The sequence below is a fragment of the Prionailurus viverrinus genome, chromosome B3 (assembly GCF_022837055.1).
Source record: "Prionailurus viverrinus isolate Anna chromosome B3, UM_Priviv_1.0, whole genome shotgun sequence".
Lineage (NCBI taxonomy): Eukaryota > Metazoa > Chordata > Mammalia > Carnivora > Felidae > Prionailurus > Prionailurus viverrinus.
The window spans coordinates 26269205-26287344 of NC_062566.1; the positions used below are offsets into that span (position 1 = coordinate 26269205).

General features: G+C 40.1%; 1 protein-coding gene across 3 annotated transcripts in view; it reads left to right on the forward strand.

The window, feature by feature from the left end:
* Positions 1-18140, forward strand: part of PTPN9 (protein tyrosine phosphatase non-receptor type 9) — a 79955-nt gene that overhangs the window by 23585 nt on the left and 38230 nt on the right. The window contains exons 2-5 of one of the 3 annotated variants that reach the window (XM_047862536.1): positions 2390-2761; positions 13079-13222; positions 15951-16040; positions 17005-17129. In XM_047862536.1, the coding sequence (XP_047718492.1) occupies positions 2546-2761; positions 13079-13222; positions 15951-16040; positions 17005-17129 (575 nt within the window). In that variant the 5' untranslated portion in view covers positions 2390-2545. The remainder of the gene's footprint in view (positions 1-2389; positions 2762-13078; positions 13223-15950; positions 16041-17004; positions 17130-18140) is intronic. The other 2 variants (XM_047862537.1, XM_047862540.1) reach the window with 2 other exon arrangements.

Consider the following 18140-nt stretch of genomic DNA (forward strand, 5'->3'; position numbering starts at 1 on the left):
TCCCCTTTGTATCCTCCAACCTACCCCTCTCTTTAGCTCACGTAAACTTCTTGTTGCCTCATTGTCTTTGGATTTCTTGTCTGTGTGGATTCCCCATATGTACACTATTAAATTTTATTTTCTCCTGTTAATCTGTCTCGTGTCAATTTGATTCGAAGTCCAACTAGAAGGACCGTGAAGGGGTGAGGAAAGTCTCCCCCAACTCCCCGACAGAGACAACCAATGTTACTGGTTTCTTATATATTCTTTCAGAATAATTTTGTGCCTAGGCAAACACGTGACATATATATTATCTGACAAGATGAATGATAACATGTCTTGTATTTCTCAAGGCCATGTGAAGTGGAAAGACTAGGATTTGAAGACTTACATTCAAACCTCAGCACCTTAGCTCTGTCCTTATTAGTTTAGTAACCTTGGGCAGCTTGCTTAAGCTCTGGATGCTTTGATTTCTTTATGTTGTTAATAGTACTTAGTATATGTACAGTTCCTTCTTTGGTGCATGTTAATGCTTCACAGCTGGTTGCTACCTTTGTTATTTCTTGCTGGACCGTATTCTTTGGCCTGTGTGAACTGGAAGGAGCAAGAAGTGAATGGATTGAATTGCTTTCTTTAATATGTGATAAATGCTCTCTTACATATAGAAGGGAATCTGATGGGCACCTGGGTGACTCAGTCACTTAAGCGTCTGACTTTAGCTCAAGTCATGGTATCATGGTTTGTGGTTCAAGCCCCACGTCAGGCTGATGGCTTGGAGCCTGGAACCTGCTTCAGATTCTCTCTCTCTCTGCCCCTTCTCCCACTCACACTCTGTCTCTCCTTCTCTCTCTCTCTCTCTCTCTCTCTCTCTCTCTCTCAAGAACAAATAAACATTTAAAAAAATTTTTCAGAAGGGAATCTGAGCCAGGGGAGACAGAAATAACATTTTTGAAAGGAAGAGAACATCTTTTGCTCCTCAGGTGTTAGAGCCTGACTATTTCTGATCTGGGGCCTTCACACACTTGGCTGATGGTGTGCTGATAAACCCTAGCCCTTCACTTCCGCTGGTTAGGAAGTTTTTAACACTGAAGAGCTTTTCACATTAAATAGCTAAATTAACCCTTCTGTATTGCCTGAAGCTTTGGACTCTTGTGGGAAGCTTAAAACTTGGTCAGCCCTACTTTGAGTTTCCTGCTCTTCAGTTCCTAGTGTGATTTTAATGCTTTAATAGCAGTTAGTTTCTTTCTTCTTGGTTCTTACACAGTCAGTGCTTGATGTAATAGATGGAAGAGTCTGGAGTTTTAGTACCATTCCCATTTTATTTCATCAGAAGGATTGTATAAGGCCTTTCTTCATGGTTATCTGGCCTTAGCATTTTTTAAAGGTAAACTATAATTATATTTTATTTGTTTATTTTTAAGTAATCTCTACGCCCAACGTGGAGCTCCCAACTCACAACCCAAGATCAAGAGTCACATGCTGTAACTACTGAGCCAGCCAGCCAGGGGTCCCTGGGATTTGTAGGACTTTAAGTTTGAAGTTCACTTGGTCTCTTAATGTGTAAAAGAAAGAGATTTTATGTCTTGCAGTACATGAATACCAGAATAAAAAGACCTGATAATGTGGGATTTTTTTTTTAAATTTTTTTTTCAACATTTATTTATTTTTGGGACAGAGAGAGACAGAGCATGAACGGGGGAGGGGCAGAGAGAGAGGGAGACACAGAATGGGAAACAGGCTCCAGGCTCTGAGCCATCAGCCCAGAGCCTGACGCGGAGCTCGAACTCACGGGCCGCGAGATCGTGACCTGGCTGAAGTCGGACGCTTAACCGACTGCGCCACCCAGGCGCCCCAATGTGGGATATTTTTTAAAGTAAGACAGTTTTTGAATACCCACTGTGCAGTGTTCTGTGTTGGATGTTGTTTTAAGCAGCTGCTTGTGAGTTCCCAAACTACTGTTGTCCAGATTGCTGAGAGTAGTCCTATTAATGATTTCTTTCATAAGTAAATACATTTACTGTATCCTCTGAAGGGACTTGATATTTAGTATATTGGTAGAGAAAACTTAATTGGGGAACCACTGGAAGGTAGAAATGTTTACCCATTTGAATATGTGGACTTAGGAATTGCATGTCATGTTTTATTTGTTAGGAAACAGAATCTCTTATAGCGAGGGCCTGCACAAAAAGCAGAAAAAAAAATTGGAGACATTAAAATACCCCATAGTTTCTCTGACTTTTTAAAAGAAAACATTAAAAAGAAAATGAAAATGAAAATAATTTTTTTTTTGAAGTTTGGTCCATGGAAATAGAGCAGTTAAATAGGGATAGTGAAGAAAAAGTGAGTTAAAGAGAACTTCAGCTACCTCCATTATGACCTCAAACTTTCTAATTGATTAAGTTCTTTCCAGCTTATCTCTTAACTCAGGCAAGAGACCCTGCGGGCAAAGCATCCTGTGACGGAACCGAAACTATCCCCTCAAGCAACAAGAACTGCCCTGAGCCTGCAAGACCCCGTGTGATTGACTCCAAGACAAGGATCCAGTGAACCTTCACTGCCCACGTGCATGTACCCACCCACCACTGTCCCACATTTTCCTTATATAAGCCTGGAAGTATTTTCGGCACTTTGGAGACAGTCTGAGCCGCTAGTCCACCGTCTTCCCGGTGTTGGCCTCACTGAAATAAACTCCTTTCTTGTTCCACCACCGCTCGTCTCTGTGCCTCTGGATTTTGTCAGCAGCCAGTGGCCGAACCTGGTCTGTTTGAACCCCCAGAGCCAGGTGCTCTTGCATCCCTGCCCAGCCCCCTACATGAGTAGAAACAATTAGGCTTGAGCACACTATACTTTAAAAAACAAAAAACAAACAAAAAAAAAACACGAGGTAGGTCTGATTGCAAGCACTACCTCCACTGCTTTCCTTTGTGTATTTTTCGGCAGCTCTAAGAACAACCTAGGAATTGACCCAGCTGGAGGTAGACTAGAAATGCACATGATAAACCACTGAAATGTTAAGTTTTTTACTTGTTTAATCAGTCTATGTATATTCATTTTTTATGAAAAAATGTTTTTTTCTTTTTTAAAAATAAAAACACACCTGTCAGAATGACTAAAATAAAAAACACAAGACGGGGCACCTGGGTGGCTTAGTTGGTTAAGCGTCCGACTCTTGATTTTGGCTCAGGTCCTGATCCCAGGGTGGTAGGATTGAGCTCTGCTTCTTGTTCTGGACTGGGCATGGAGCCTGCTTAAGATTCATTCTCTCTCTCTCTCTCTCTCTCTCTCTCTCTCTCTCTCTCTCTCTCTCTCTTTGTCTCTCTCTCTCTCTCTCTATATATATATATATGTATATCCCTCCCTCTCCCCTCCTCCCGCCAAACACACACACGCACGCACGCACGCAAGAAACAAGTTTTGGCAAGGATGTGGAGAAATAGCAACCCTCGTGCACTGTTGGTGGGGATGCAGACGGTGCAACCACTATGGAAAACACCATGGATGGTCCTCAAAAAATTAAAAATAGAAATATCCTGTGATCCAGTAATCGCACTACTGGGTATTTACCCAGAGAATACCAAAACACAAATTCAAAGGGATACGTGAAACCCTATGTTTACTGCAACATTATTGACAGTAGCAAATTATGGAAGCAACCCAAGTGTCCATCGATTGATGAATGGATAAAGAAGATGTGTGTGTGTGTGTGGGGGGGTATATATATACATGGATGTAGGTGTATTACATATATATATGTACAAATATATACATATATATATATATATATATATATATATATATACCCACACACTGGAATATTCAGTCATAAAAAAAAAAGAATGAAATCTTGCATTTGCAAGAGAGTATAATGCTAAGTGAAGTAAGTCAGGGAAAGACAAATACCATATGATTTCATTCATATTTGGAATTTGAGGAACAAAACAAAGGAACAAAGAGGAAAAAAAGACAAACCAAAAAACATTCTCAACTATAGAGAACAAAAGGATGGTTATCAGAGGGGAGCTGGGGGAATGAGTGAAATAGGTGAAGATGATTAAGAGCAGCCTTGATGATGGGGCACCTGGGTGGCTCAGTTAGTTAAGCGTCCAACTTTTGGTTTCAGCTCAGGTCATGATCTCACAATTTGGGATTATCGCAGAGCCTGCTTGGGATTCGCTGTCTCCCTCTCCCTCTGCCCCTCCTCTGCTCATGCTCGCTCTGTCTCAAAAATAAATATTTTTTTAAAAGGTACATTTGATGAACACTGAGTAATATTATGGAATCGTTGAGTCATTATTATCATACACCTGAAACGAATATAACACTTAACTACACTGGAATTAAAATTTTTAAAAAAAGAAAAAATAAATGAAATATTGCCTTTAAAACAAGAACCATTTATAGTTAGAAATCGCTACACAGATTTGGTTTTAATTTCCAACTTTTTTTTTTTTTTTGGTGAGAAATTTGGAGGGCTGCCAATGGAGTTTTGGAATTTTTTTTCATTTTTAGAAAATTTTTAGTGGTAGCAGTAGTTATAGTATAATTTAAGTATACTGATAGTAACTTAAGTAAGCAAATAGAACTAATTTGGATTTAATTTGAAATTCATGTAAATTTTTTCATTTTATTTTTTTTAAGAAGTAAAAATGGAAAAACGGGTAAATGGTTTTGATTCAGCGTTTTACAGATTAATGCCATGTTTGGGGTGTTTTAGTGTCTTTAACAAAAATGTGACAGGTTTTGGTTATATGGTGGCCCATTATATTGACATTTCATAATTTATTCATTTTCTTATTAATTTTTGGTTTAGGTTGTTCCTAACATTTTGTCATTATAAAGAAAGCAAGAGTGAATATTCAAATAGCCAGTATTCATTGCAACATTGTTTCTAATGGCAAAACATTTGAAACAACAAGAGTGTTTATGTTTATATAGGTTTGTCTGCTTTGTACCTTCATGCTGATGTTTCTGTACACTCGATTCCTAGAACTGGTGGTGTGGGTCATAGGGTTTGCATTTTTAAAACTGCTTGGTTAGTGCCAAATTGATACAAAGAAGTGGCATGAATTATATATAGTTGCCACATTGTATGAAAGCACCTCTTTCCCATACTATTACCAATACTGTATGTTTTCAGTCTTTTTAATTTTGTTAATTGGTAGGCAGAAATGGCATCTTTAAAAAAATTTTAAATATATATATATATATATATTTTTTTTTTTAAAGTTTATTTTGAGAAAGAGAGTGCCAGTGACCGTGGGGGAGGGGCAGAGAGAGGGAGAGAGAGAATCCCAAGGAGGCTCTGCATAGTCAGCACAGAGCCTGATGCAGGGCTCAAACCCACAAACTGTGAGATCATGACCTGAGCTGAAATTGGATGCTTAACCAATTGAGCCACCCAGCTGCCCCCAAAATTTATCTTTTTAAATCTATACATTTTATTTAGCTTTTGACTTGGTTATGCATGGACATGGTTTAAAATTTTAAAGGCATGAAAGTTTATAGTTTCCTAGCCTGTTTCCCAGCCCCAATTCAGTTCGTCTCTCCAGAGGTGATCAATATTATCAGTGTTTTGTGTATCCTTCTATAAGTATTTTATGCATATATATGAACAAATTCATATAATTTGGTTTTTTTTTATTAATTGGCATATCTCTTTATCATACATATACAACAGAGTGGATACAAAAGTCCTGTATATACATAGGATTATTTCTGGATTTTATTCTGTTCTTTAAAATTCCTATTCTTATGCACCATGTTTCTTTTTGTCTTGGTTGCATTATATGACCTTTAGTACAATATTGCATAGTAGTAGTAATAAAAGGGCTCCTGGCCTTTCAGTCTTTAATAGAAAAAAATAATTCTAATGTTTCATTATCTAATGTTATGATTGCTGAAGTTTCTGTCAGATAACTCTTACCAAATTAAGAGACTTCCCTCTATTTCTAGTTTGCTAAAATTAAAAAAGAAAATCATAATGGGTGTTGATTTTTATCCCATGCATTTTCGACATCTGTTGAGAAGGTTATATACTTTTTCTCCCTTAGTATGTGTTAATATAAAAATTACTTTGATCTCTTGATATTAAACTGCCCTTACATTCCTGGGATAAGCCCTCTTTGGTTATGAGGTATACTTCCTTTATTATATTGCACTTTAAAGTCTTTTTTTTTTTTTAATGTTTATTTTTGAGAGAGAGAGACAGAACGTGAGCAGGGGAGGGGCAGAGAGAGGGAGACACAGAATCTGAAGCAGGTTTCAGGCTCTGAGCTGTCAGCACAGAGCCCAACACAGGGCTTGAACTCCCATACTGAGAGATCATGGCTTGAATGGAAGTCAGATGCTTCCCACTGAGCCACCCAGGCACCACTATTATACTGCACTTTATATAACATGGGAGCCATTTGTGCCATGAAGGTTTAATAGAACATTATGTAAAAGTTATCAGAGTCTGTTGGTATTTTTTTTAATAGGGGATATTTGACAACTCTTGTTTTTTAATTTACATTTCTTTGATACTCAGTGGTCACTAGTATTTTTAAAGATAAACCTTAAAATTTCCTTGGTTCTTCCTCCTCTTTCTACTTCCTAAATGTTAATAATGTTCTTCAGAGTTCTGTTGCTCATTCATACATATTTATTAGCAGATGTTATTAGAGATATTTGTGCCAGGGGTAGTGCTAGGAACTAGTGAATAAAATAGACCTCATCCCTGCCTTCACAGAACTTCCCTCCTTGCTGCTAAATTTTCCTTTTCCAGTCTGGCTCCCCTACTGCCAACAATCATTTTTGGGGCCACAGGAGGACCAAAGTTAACATCTCATCCCTTTACTTAAAGATCTCTATTGACTCCTTCATGTCTATAGGATTCTGTCTGGAATCTGAAGCACAGCATAAAAGGGCCTTCCATTGTGGCTTTACGTCCAAGTCAGCTCATTCACACCATTCTCTGTCAATACAAACTGGACACACCAGCTACACTGTGTCCCCCATAATTCCTATTCTTTCTTGACTCTGCCTCTACACATTTTGTTTTCTCCAAACTAGAATCCTTCTGTCTGCCTGGCAGATTTCTACTCATCTTTCAAGGCACTCCTCTAAAAAGACTTTTTAAAAAATTCTCCTAGAGATAGTGTGAATTCCGTAGCATTCTGTTCATAAATATGTCCTAAGACTTATAAAATTATATGACGATGACTATTTACTTATACATCTGCCTCCATATTTAAATGACTGAACTGCTCAGAGTAGGGTCTTTCTCTCTCTACATTGTGTCTACTGAACAGCTACTATACTGCTTAGCACAGAGTAGGCCGTCAGCAAATACTTGTAAATGTTCGCCTGACTACGTGACTGGCTGCCTGAAAGAGGTCTACTGTTTGGTTGCCTTGAAGGGAATACTACTGCTGTTAGTTATGGCAGGTTGCCCGAGAGGCCAGGATTAGAACAATATACACTTGAATACTCCCTCTTTCTTCTTCCTTCACCCTAAGAATTCTGTGTGTGGGGGGGAGGGGTTATGGGACATATATTTAGAAAATTGTATATTTATTGGTATTTTTCTGTTGACTTTAATTTTTTAATTATTAAAAATATAAAAACAATTATATAGGTTGATGGGATCATGGGTAACCTTTTCTTTTCTGCATTTTCCTTTGTTTCCAAACATGGTAAAATCAGAAATTTTTCTTAAGGCTTTTTCCTTCCCAGATGCAGTAAAGTCCTATTTAGGAAAGCATTGGCCCATGTAGTGCCTGGGTGGCTCAGTTGGTTGGCTGTCCCACTCTTGATTTTGGCTCAGGTCATGATCTCACAGTTTCTGGGATTGAGCCCCATGTCTGGCTCTGCGCTGGCAGTGTAGAAGTCTGCTTAGGATTCTCTCTCCTCTCCCTGCTGCTCATGGGCGTGCTCTCTCTCTCTCTCTCTCTCTCTCTCAAAATAAAGTGTTAAAAAAAAAGCATTGTTCAGAATACACTTATCTTGATGAGCACTGAGTAATATATAGAAATGTATACCTGAAACTAACAGCACTGTATGTTAACTATACTGGAGTTAAAATTACAAACAACAACAACAACAACAAAATTAGCTCTTTTAAAATGACATTTTAGGGAAAGGCAAATTTTCCTAAGAAAGTGAAGATATTTGAAAAAAAAAAAAAAAAAGGGGCGCCTGGGTGGCGCAGTCGGTTAAGCGTCCGACTTCAGCCAGGTCTCGATCCGAGGTCTGGGAGTTCGAGCCCCGCGTCGGGCTCTGGGCTGATGGCTCAGAGCCTGGAGCCTATTTCCGATTCTGTGTCTCCCTCTCTCTGCCCCTCCCCCGTTCATGCTCTGTCTCTCTCTGTCCCAAAAATAAATAAACGTTGAAAAAAAAAATTTAATAAAAAAAAAAAAAAGTGAAGATATTTGAGATAAACAAGTAAATGTTAATTCAAAGGAACTAGGTTTATTTCCATATTTGGCACAATAACAAAGGGCTAATGGAAAGATTATAGTTTTCAGTTCAGAAATTGAACAAATATCACCTTGCTGCATTGTAGCAAGCTAGTGTGTTGGCTCAGAATCTGTTTCCTAGCAGATATGAATTGAAGGGATTAGTAGACATAACAAAACAATTCACAAGGAAGAAGAGACAGGGAAACAAGCGTAAGAGAAGTTTACTAAGATAGTTTACTAATGCACTGATGAGGAAATAGCAGATTAGATGAAATACAGAGGTAACCTCAAAAACCTGTTACAGAGGTAACAGACACAGAGGCTTATATTGATCACTTTCCTTATTTAGATACTCAGTGCAGAGTGACTGCATTTTTTGCGTGGTGTTTGTCCTGCACAAACTTGTGCCTTTATTATAATGAGAAATAGTCCTTACTCAGTTTAATGCTCGGGATGGCAGTGTAGTCTGAAAGTAGGGACGAAAGGATTTAGAGATGGGAGCGGGGTTATAAATTCTTCCCAACCCAGCTTCTGTATTGTGCAGAAGGAGTTGCTCTTTTAGAGACTTTTGTCATGCGGTAGAACACATACTGGAAGTTTCTAATTTAAATTTATGCTTTTGGATAAAATGGATTAGAGAGAGTGGACTGCTACAGGTTGAAGAGAAACCAGTCACTTGATTCTGAGAAACTGTAATTCAATTGAAAGAAGTTCTAGTGTAGAATGACTGGAGTAAAGAAAAAGAATGGACATACATTCCAAGACTACCTACTGCGTGCCAGATGCTCTGGTGCTTTTCTATCAGTTGTCCCATTCGTGCCTTATGTATACAGATGAGGACCTGAGGCTCAGGTTAAATGACGCCCAAATATCACATAGCAGTGAGTGAGAGGATGACTGCTCACACTGACTCACACACCCACTAGACTTGTTCTCTGATGGTTAGGTGGTTGACATCCCCAAGAGGCAGAAATTTTCTATTTCTTTCAAAAGCAGGTTTCTTACAGGTCTCGCTCTTTTTCACTCTCTCCTACATTGTGTTGGAACACAGGATTTAAGATACTTTGGAACTGAGTATGCCAGCATGTTTTCCGTGATCTTTTGGGTGGCTAGCCTTTTGCCTAGAGCTGATCTCGAAATTGTAGCTGCTCCTGGGGAGTTTGATGTAACCCGAAGACTGTTGGTTTTGTTCTCTCCAATAACATATTTAACACCAGTGGGTAGAATCCGGGGTGTAATCCACTTGACAGATTTCTCAGCCATATTCTAGCAAGCTCCCCAGTATCTTTATCTTCATGGCCATAGTCAAGAAACGTGTTATCTACTTAAATGTGATTGTGGGAAAAGTATGTAATTATAATAAGCTTTTTGACTATGCTGTAACAAATCTTACTGGTACCTGAAAAGTGGGTTGAGGAGGGTTGCAAGTAGTTATGTTAATTTTTCTATACACCAGTTCAGACCTTTTTCCCAAAGGAAGACCAAAGCTGTTTGAACTGTGACCGTGACTTAGCTGACAGGTATTAACAAGTTATGGTTAACTCATAAGCCTAGATAGATTCAAACCATTGACCTTGAGTTGAAGTATTTTATAAGCTGTGACTCATCTTTTGGCTCATCCTTTTGTTCACCAGGAAATAACACTGAATATTAATTTCAGGAATTTCAGTTATCCCTTATGAAGAGTGGGTTGCTCATTAAAATTGCTGGGACTTGTTTTTCTGGTACCAACAGGACCACAAATTGGTCTATAGTTAGTGGTTGTACTGAATTCCTGTGTAAACGGGAAGGTACCTGATTAACTGTCTAGAGAAAGCCCGTTGAAGATGGGGCCATCCTTTCTGACTTCTTTAATAAGAGGTTCATCTCTTCTACAAGAGAGAGAGGGATGCAGGATGGTGAATCTGAGGCTGAACCTAACAGATGGTGTGTGTGTATGTGTATTTGTATCTGTAAATATCACATCACTGTTTACAGTACACTGGACTCTCTTCATGCAAGCCCTAGTCAGGCCAGATCAGGAGGAATTGTTCCCGTGCTTAAAGCCAAGAATAACATCCTGACCAGCAGGGGACAGAGGTCAGCTCAAGGCAACTGCTCTAGGGAGCTACAGGACATTAAGAACTTTGAAGGAACTGAATTTAGTATAAGTAGGAAGCCAGTATGTATTATGTAGGTACTTTGAAAGAAGTGTGTGAAACCTATGTGTGTGTCTCTTTTTTTTCCTATGGGTCTCTTATTAAGGCATAGCTTATTTGTGAAAAATGAAAAATCATCTTAATGGGATGTGTTATGACTTCACCTCCTCGCTATTTTAACTATATTTCCCCCTCCTACCTGCATATTGATTTGTCTGTTTATTGTTTTTATTAGAAAAAGGGGGAAAGTATGTTCTACTGTTACTCTGTGTTTTATTCTACAGGCAGCTTCAGACAAGGCTGGCTTGAAGGATGATATGTTAATTAAAAAACAAATACCCTTTACAAAATCTCCTGGGGACCTTCCAGGCTGGCTGAAGTTTTGTTTCTGCTGTCTTTCTGTGCCCACTCCTCTTCTTGTCCCTTCCATCTTTCCTCATTCTGATGCTGACCACTCACCCCACGGAGGCAGCTCAGACTGTTTGCTGGTGGAGCATTCTAAGTTTGTCCTGTTGTCTTCTCTGGGACTCATTGCTCTGGTCCGACTTAAACTGGTTCTGGGCCAAAGTGATCATCTGAAAGCTTTTCTTCTTGGCCTTTATTTCTTGGCTCTTTTAATGCACTTTGCCTGATTAGTTTTGCTGTTTCTCTCCTTTTCCAGTGGTGTAAGTTATACTGCTTCGGTTGGAAGGTTCTAAAGCTCAGGTGCAGCCTGAGGCCTCTTAGATTTTACTTTGGTTTTGTAAAGTGCCTTTTTCCTTTCCTAGAAATTGGGGGATGAATCAGGCGCTCTTTTGTGAGGTATTGCTGACCTTCCTGGGACTCCAGTTTGCTAGTTGTTTAAACACATATGTAGCAACTTGAATTGTATTTGCAAAAGTAGGACTTTGTTGCCAAGATTCTGAAGTAGGTCAATTGCTTGTTACCCTTTCCCCTCTTGTTTTTAAATTGAAAAATTAAAGAGAGAATTACCTTGTCCATGGCCACATAGCACGCTGGTCTTACACCTTTTAAAGCAAACCTTATTTTTCCATTCCTTGTATTTCTTAGCACAGATATTAACAAATAGTTAATGAATCCATAATAGTTTAATAAATACATCTTAACTGTGGGTTGATTGATCAATTAAGTTTCAGAATTCTTATCAAGTTGGTCACATTTTGGACCAGGAGGTGAGAATAGTGTCTGGGTGGAAGGGACCAGATAGCCTTGCAGAAAGTGTTTAGCAGTTGAGAATATGCATGCAAAAAATCCTGATGTAGAGGTGCTTGGCTGGCTCAATCACTGGAGACTCTTGATCTTGGGATTGTGAGTTCAAGCCCCAATATGTGTGTAGAGATTGCTTTATTTTTTTTTTAATGTTTATTTGAGAGAGAGAGAGAAAGAGAAACAGCGCACACGGAGGAGGGGCAGAAAGAGAGGGAGACACAGAATCCAAAGCAGGCTCCAGGCTCTGAGCTGTCAGCACAGAGCCCTATGTGGGGCTTGAAGTCATGAACCATGAGATAGATCATGACCTGAGCCCAAGTCCAACACTTAACCTACTGAGCCACCCAGGCACCGCGAGATTGCTTCTAAAAATAAAAAATCTTAAAAAAAAAAAATCCTGTTATAAAACCTGTTCAAAAACTGAAGAAACAGGAGAGTAGTTTGGCTAGAGCCGAAACTGGTTAAATGTAAGGAGAAATAGGGTGAGAAAGGATAGAAGGACATGGGTCAATCAAGAGACAGGAAGAATTCTACAAACAGGCATCTTGCCAGTTTGGGATCAGAGAGTGAAGATGAAAATTTCCTACTCCTCCCCCAGTATGAGACTCTCCACCCCTCCCCTGGCGACCACCATTCAGAGGGTCTGTGAATGACTTTGGGCACTAGTGTCTGATTTGGGGGCTGCCCTGTGAAGCATGAAGAGGTCCTGTGGGATCAGTCAGCGGCAAAGAACAGTTGGCCTTTTGATTTGTTAAATTCTTCATAATAGTTTTGCTGCTCTCAAATAGTATTACTAATTCCAAAGCCAAAACCATTTTCTGATGGTTTTGCTGTATCCAGTTGGCTCGTGGGACCAAAACAGCAGCTGAGACTGCCGTACCATGATGCACTTAAGCAATAACCCTTCAAGGGGCCTGTCCACCTTTTTTTTATTTTTAATCTTAAAACAACAGCAACAACAAAAACTGCTGGGTTGTTTTTTGTTTTCTTTTTTTGCTTTGGGGCCAGTAATTTGCATCCCATTTGGGTGCCTTGGTCTCCCCTCTCCCTCTCACTTTTTCTTCACGCATCCCTATGTTAAGCCCTGCTCTCTGAACCTGACTCTCGCTTCTGGCCTCATTGAGTAGTATGAATTTTAAGCATTTCTGCTTTTAGACCTGTTTTCCATCTTTTGTCTTTCCCTGCTCCCTGTAGGAAATTTTGGGTTCAGATTTGCTTGAGGGAAGGATGATATTTTTTCATGCTTTTTTGTTTTTTGTTTCCATATATATGTTCTCTACTAACTAATTTTTCTTTCCTTTTTTTGTCAAACAGGCCACCAAGCAGTTTCTTGAAGAGATTAACAAGTGGACAGTTCAGTACAATGTTTCCCCTCTCTCTTGGAATGTGGCTGTCAAGTTCCTCATGGCCCGGAAGTTTGATGTGCTCCGTGCCATAGAGTTGTTCCACTCCTACAGGGTATGTAGCTGGGGATGGGCCAGACTTGTGGCAGCTGGGCTCTCTGTGTTGCTGCTTTCTCTGCCACACACTACACACAGTGGTTCTCTGAGTGTTCTCCCCACTCTCATTAAAAAAAAAGTGGGTCAATATCCAAGAACCCTACCTGGGAGTTAGAAAATCCTCTGAGGAGACACAGAACCTCTCTAAATTAAAAAAGGAAGAGGGCCCATGGGTGGCTCAGTCAGTTGAGCATCCAACTCCTGATCTCAGCTCAGGCCATGGTCCCAGGGTTGCACTGGGCTCCACACTAGGCATGGAGCCTACTTGGGATACTCTCTCCTTCCCTGTACCCTTCCCCTGTGTGCTCTCCCTGTCTCTAAAAAAAATTAAATTAAAAATTAAAAAAATAAAACAGGAGGATAAGGCATGCTAGGATTAGTTTAAGACTAAACACTTACCTAGACCTGTCTTGTGGGTCATTCTCATACAGTATTCAGTCATTTATCCAACAGATGTTTATTGTATACGTACTGTGTTCCAGGGGCAGAGATTACTACTTAGAAAGAGAGAGTAAACACACAATTATAGAAAGTTATGATAGGGCACAACTTCCTTCTATGGAAGCACGTTTCATTAGAAGGGTCAAGGAAGCCTTCTTAAAGGAAGTGACTTATAAATTAAGATCTGAAGAATGAGTAGGAATCTGACAGGTAGGGGAGTATGGCGGAGAGAATAGCAAGTTCAGATGCCTAGTGACAAAAGAGAAATTGAGCTGAGCAGAAATGTTCAGTGGGAGTGGGGGCATGGCAAGAGATTGAGCAGCAGAAGTAAACAAGGCCATGGGGCACCTGGGTGGCTTAGTCAGTTAAGGGGCTGACTTCAGCTCAGGTCATGATCTCTCGGTCTGTGAGTTTAAGCCCCACATCGGGATCTGTGCTGACAACTCAAAGATTGGAGGATGCTTCGGATTCTGTGCCTTCCTCTCTGTCTGTCTCCGTCCCTCTCCTGCTTGCTCTCTCTCTCTTTCTCTCTCTCTCTCTAAAAAATAAATAAACATTTTCAAAAAAATGAAAAAACAGAAGTAAACAAGGCCAGATCGTAGAGTATTTGTTTTTTCTTAAGAGCAGAGAAATTCATTGAAGGTAAAAACAGCAGAATAACTTGGTCAGATTTGCATCCTGGAAAGATTTTCTCACTGTGCTTTAGAGAATGGATCAGGAGGGCTATACTGGAGACAGACCTGTTAGATGGTCATTGTACTTACTGGGAGAAAGATGAGTGTGGTGTCATTAAGTGTAGTGTCAGGGGAGATACAGGAAAAATGGGCAGATTTTATAAAAATTGGTAGGACAGGGTTGCTTAAACTGGTGTATAAGGAAAGAGGAGTCAGGGGTTCCAGGTCTTTGATTAGGGTGGCAGGGTAGATGGTGGTAGCATTCACTAATTTTAGGAGACACTGAGATGGTGCAGGTGTGTGGAGAGACAAGGTCATGAGTTCAATTTGGCCATGTTAAGTTTGAAGTGCCATTGGGATATCCAAATAGACATTTTCTCTAAGAAGTTGGAATGTGAATCTAGGGTTCAGAAGAGAAATCTGCACCAGAAGTAGAGATTTCGGAATGACCAAAGTAGAGCTGAATATCAGAGCCATGAGAAAGGGCAAGGTCATCCCAGGAGAGTATGAAGAATCGGAAGATGTGTAGGGCAGGACTTCACTTCAGATTTTTTGCCTTGTTTGGTCCAGTATTGTCTTAAAAGTTGAATGTGAGTGCTTTAGGTAGGGCATGCACTCTGTGTAATTCTAGTGCTGCCCTGCCTCTGAAGGCTTTGAATTTGGTTTTAGGGATGAATTGGGCAAGAATATAAACAAAGACCTGGTTTGTTTCATTTACCAATGTGTTCCTAGCACTTAGCTCAGTGCCTGGTACATAGTAATTGCTCTACAAATATTTGCAGAATAAATGAATGAGTCAGTGAGTGAATTGAGTGAGCAAATGAATAAAAAAAAAAAAAACCCACAAAAGAGACTTAGAAGCAGTAGTTGAAGAAGTAGGAAAACTGAGAGAGTAGTCTTTGATACAGAATGTCTCAGGGAAAAGGGAATGTGAGTGGTCAACCTTGTCATGTGAAAGGAGGACTGAAAATGCTGACTGGGTTCACTGACAGGAAGGAAGGTCCTACCGCTGGAGCAGGAGCTCTCAGTGGGGCAATTAGATTGGGGGGAAATGAGAATGCAATAGATTGAGTGTGGGGGAACTGAGCATGAGTTTAAAGAATCTTGCTGTGGACATAAGAAAAATGAGGTCATTGTAGGTCTCGTTGGAGAAAGTATCAGTGGGGAGGGATGGCTCCATTTTAAGATGGGAGAACCCTAAGCCTAGAGGATATGTGAGGATGTCTGCCTCCAGCCAGTGTTTGAGTCCATATGTTAATATCCTGCTCTAATATCACTACTGATATATGTTTAAGAACTTTGACCCTGCACTCTAACCATACATATTAGTTGGACTTCAGTGTTAGGCTTCTCAGTGATTTAAAGCAAAATATCATACCTACGAGGCTGATAAGGTAGATTGGCTGAGAATTCAGACAACACTCAGTTGGCCTGAAGCATGTTACAAAGGAATTCCTGATCCAATTAATGGACTTCTAAAGTCCTTTATCGCTGAGATTTGATGGTTACATAAAGCCGTCCTGGATATACAGTATTTCCATACTAATTGACCTTGCTGTGCTTTATTTTTAGGAAACACGAAGGAAGGAGGGCATTGTGAAGCTGAAACCTCATGAGGAGCCTCTCCGTTCTGAGATCCTTAGTGGAAAATTCACCATCTTAGTGAGTCTTTATGAACCTGTCTTGTAGTGTGTCATTACTTCCTTTTGTAGCTGTTGTCCTCTTTGGATTTTGTACCTAGATAACCTTATCCTGAATCTAGAGAATCTCAACATTTGGGAGCAAACATGAAGCAGCTATGTGGTTTGCACAAGATTATTCTAGTAACAAGTGAAATGATGGAGAATCAGTTGTACAATAGATTAAGCAAAGTTTCTTCTTTGGTCCATTAAGGTTAGTGAAGGTCTTTGGATGGGTATCCAGTATTTCAGAGGCCCATCCTTATTGGAATCAAGCTGCCTCCCCCTAGAGAGCACAGCCTTTCAGATAAGTATACAATGGTACTTTTTTTTTTTTTTTTTAATTTTTTTTTTTTCAACATTTATTTATTTTTGGGACAGAGAGAGACAGAGCATGAATGGCGGGGGGGCAGAGAGAGAGGGAGACACAGAATCGGAAACAGGCTCCAGGCTCTGAGCCATCAGCCCAGAGCCCGACACGGGGCTCGAACTCACGGACTGTGAGATCGTGACCTGGCTGAAGTCGGACGCTTAACCGACTGCGCCACCCAGGCGCCCCACAATGGTACTTTTAAGGCAGAGCATGGAAACCATGGTTGTATTCTGTGGTTTTCCCCTGCTGCGTGTTTCTTCTGCCATTCTATCTGGGAAATTAGCTAGGCAGCCAGTGTAGACCATCCTTTAATCTCTCTGCAGTTGATGAGTTAAGGGAACGTAGTTTTTTTTGCTACCAAACAAGTAATGATCCAAGGGGTGCTGAGCATCAGGTGTGGGATGAAATAAACTTTCTTCACTTCCTGGAGCAACTAATGCAAGTCAGAGAAGTATTGCTACCATCTGTTCTCTTCATATGAAACTTTTGTCTAGGAGAAGCCTTAGTGATTGTTGTGATACTGTATTTGGTTTCAAAATATTTCTCGGGGTTTTTTTGTTTGTTTTTTCTTTAGAACGTTCGGGACCCAACAGGAGCTTCCATTGCCCTCTTCACTGCCAGATTACATCATCCCCACAAGTCAGTCCAACATGTGGTACTTCAGGCTCTGTTTTACTTGCTAGACAGAGCTGTAGATAGGTGAGCATGAAGATTATCTTTTATTTGGTCTATATCCAGATGGAGAAATGACAGTCCTTGACTAACTTGATTTACTTAGCAGTACCTTCACCATGTTCCTAGGATATGCCTTGGGAAGTGCTATGAATAGAAAACATTCCATGTCCTTAAGGGCTTGGCTTGTTTCCAGTCACTATCAAGATGGTGGGTATTCTGTATGTTTATATGCTTGGCTCTATTTCAGGATAACAGAAACTGAGAAAGCCAATTGACTAGTTATCCTCAGCATATTGAGAATTACCTATTGAGAGTGAAGGGGAAGTGACTTGTGCTGGTTCTTTTTGCTCATTTGCCCCTGAATATTGATTTTCAAAACAGTCTAGGGTCTCAGTTTCTTTGTAAAATAGGAAAAATGTCATTAGCTTAGAGGATTTTGAGAATCAGCATTCAGGAGAGAAGAGTCCAAAAGTATAAAGTTAAGCAAAATCATCTTTTTAAACAGATGCATGAGGGGCGCCTGGGTGGCTCAGTTGGTAAAGTGGCCGAATTCGGCTCAGGTCATGATCTCGCTCGCGGTCCATGAGTTCGAGCCCCGCGTCGGGCTCTGTGCTGACAGCTCAGAGCCTGGAGCCTGTTTCAGATTCTGTGTCTCCCTCTCTCTGACCCTCCCCCGTTCATGCTCTGTTTCTCTCTGTCTCAAAAATAAACGTTAAAAAAATAAATAAAATAATTTCTTAAAAAAAAAAAAAAACAGATGCATGAGCAAAAAGAATCAGCTCAGGTCATTTCTCCTTCCTTCTTCAAGGTAAAGGGTATTACGACTATTTTACAGACAATGAAACTGAAGCCCCAAGAAGTTATGTGACTCCTTTAGTCATCACATTCCAGTCCAGCTAGGCCTAACATCTTGGTTTCTTTGCTCTTGACTGGAGTTATTTGTACCCTACTATGTTGTCCTTTTGCCATACTTCCTTTTTTGCAGTTTGTTATTGCACTGGATGTCATTGGCTAGCTCTCTGCCATTAAAAGAGA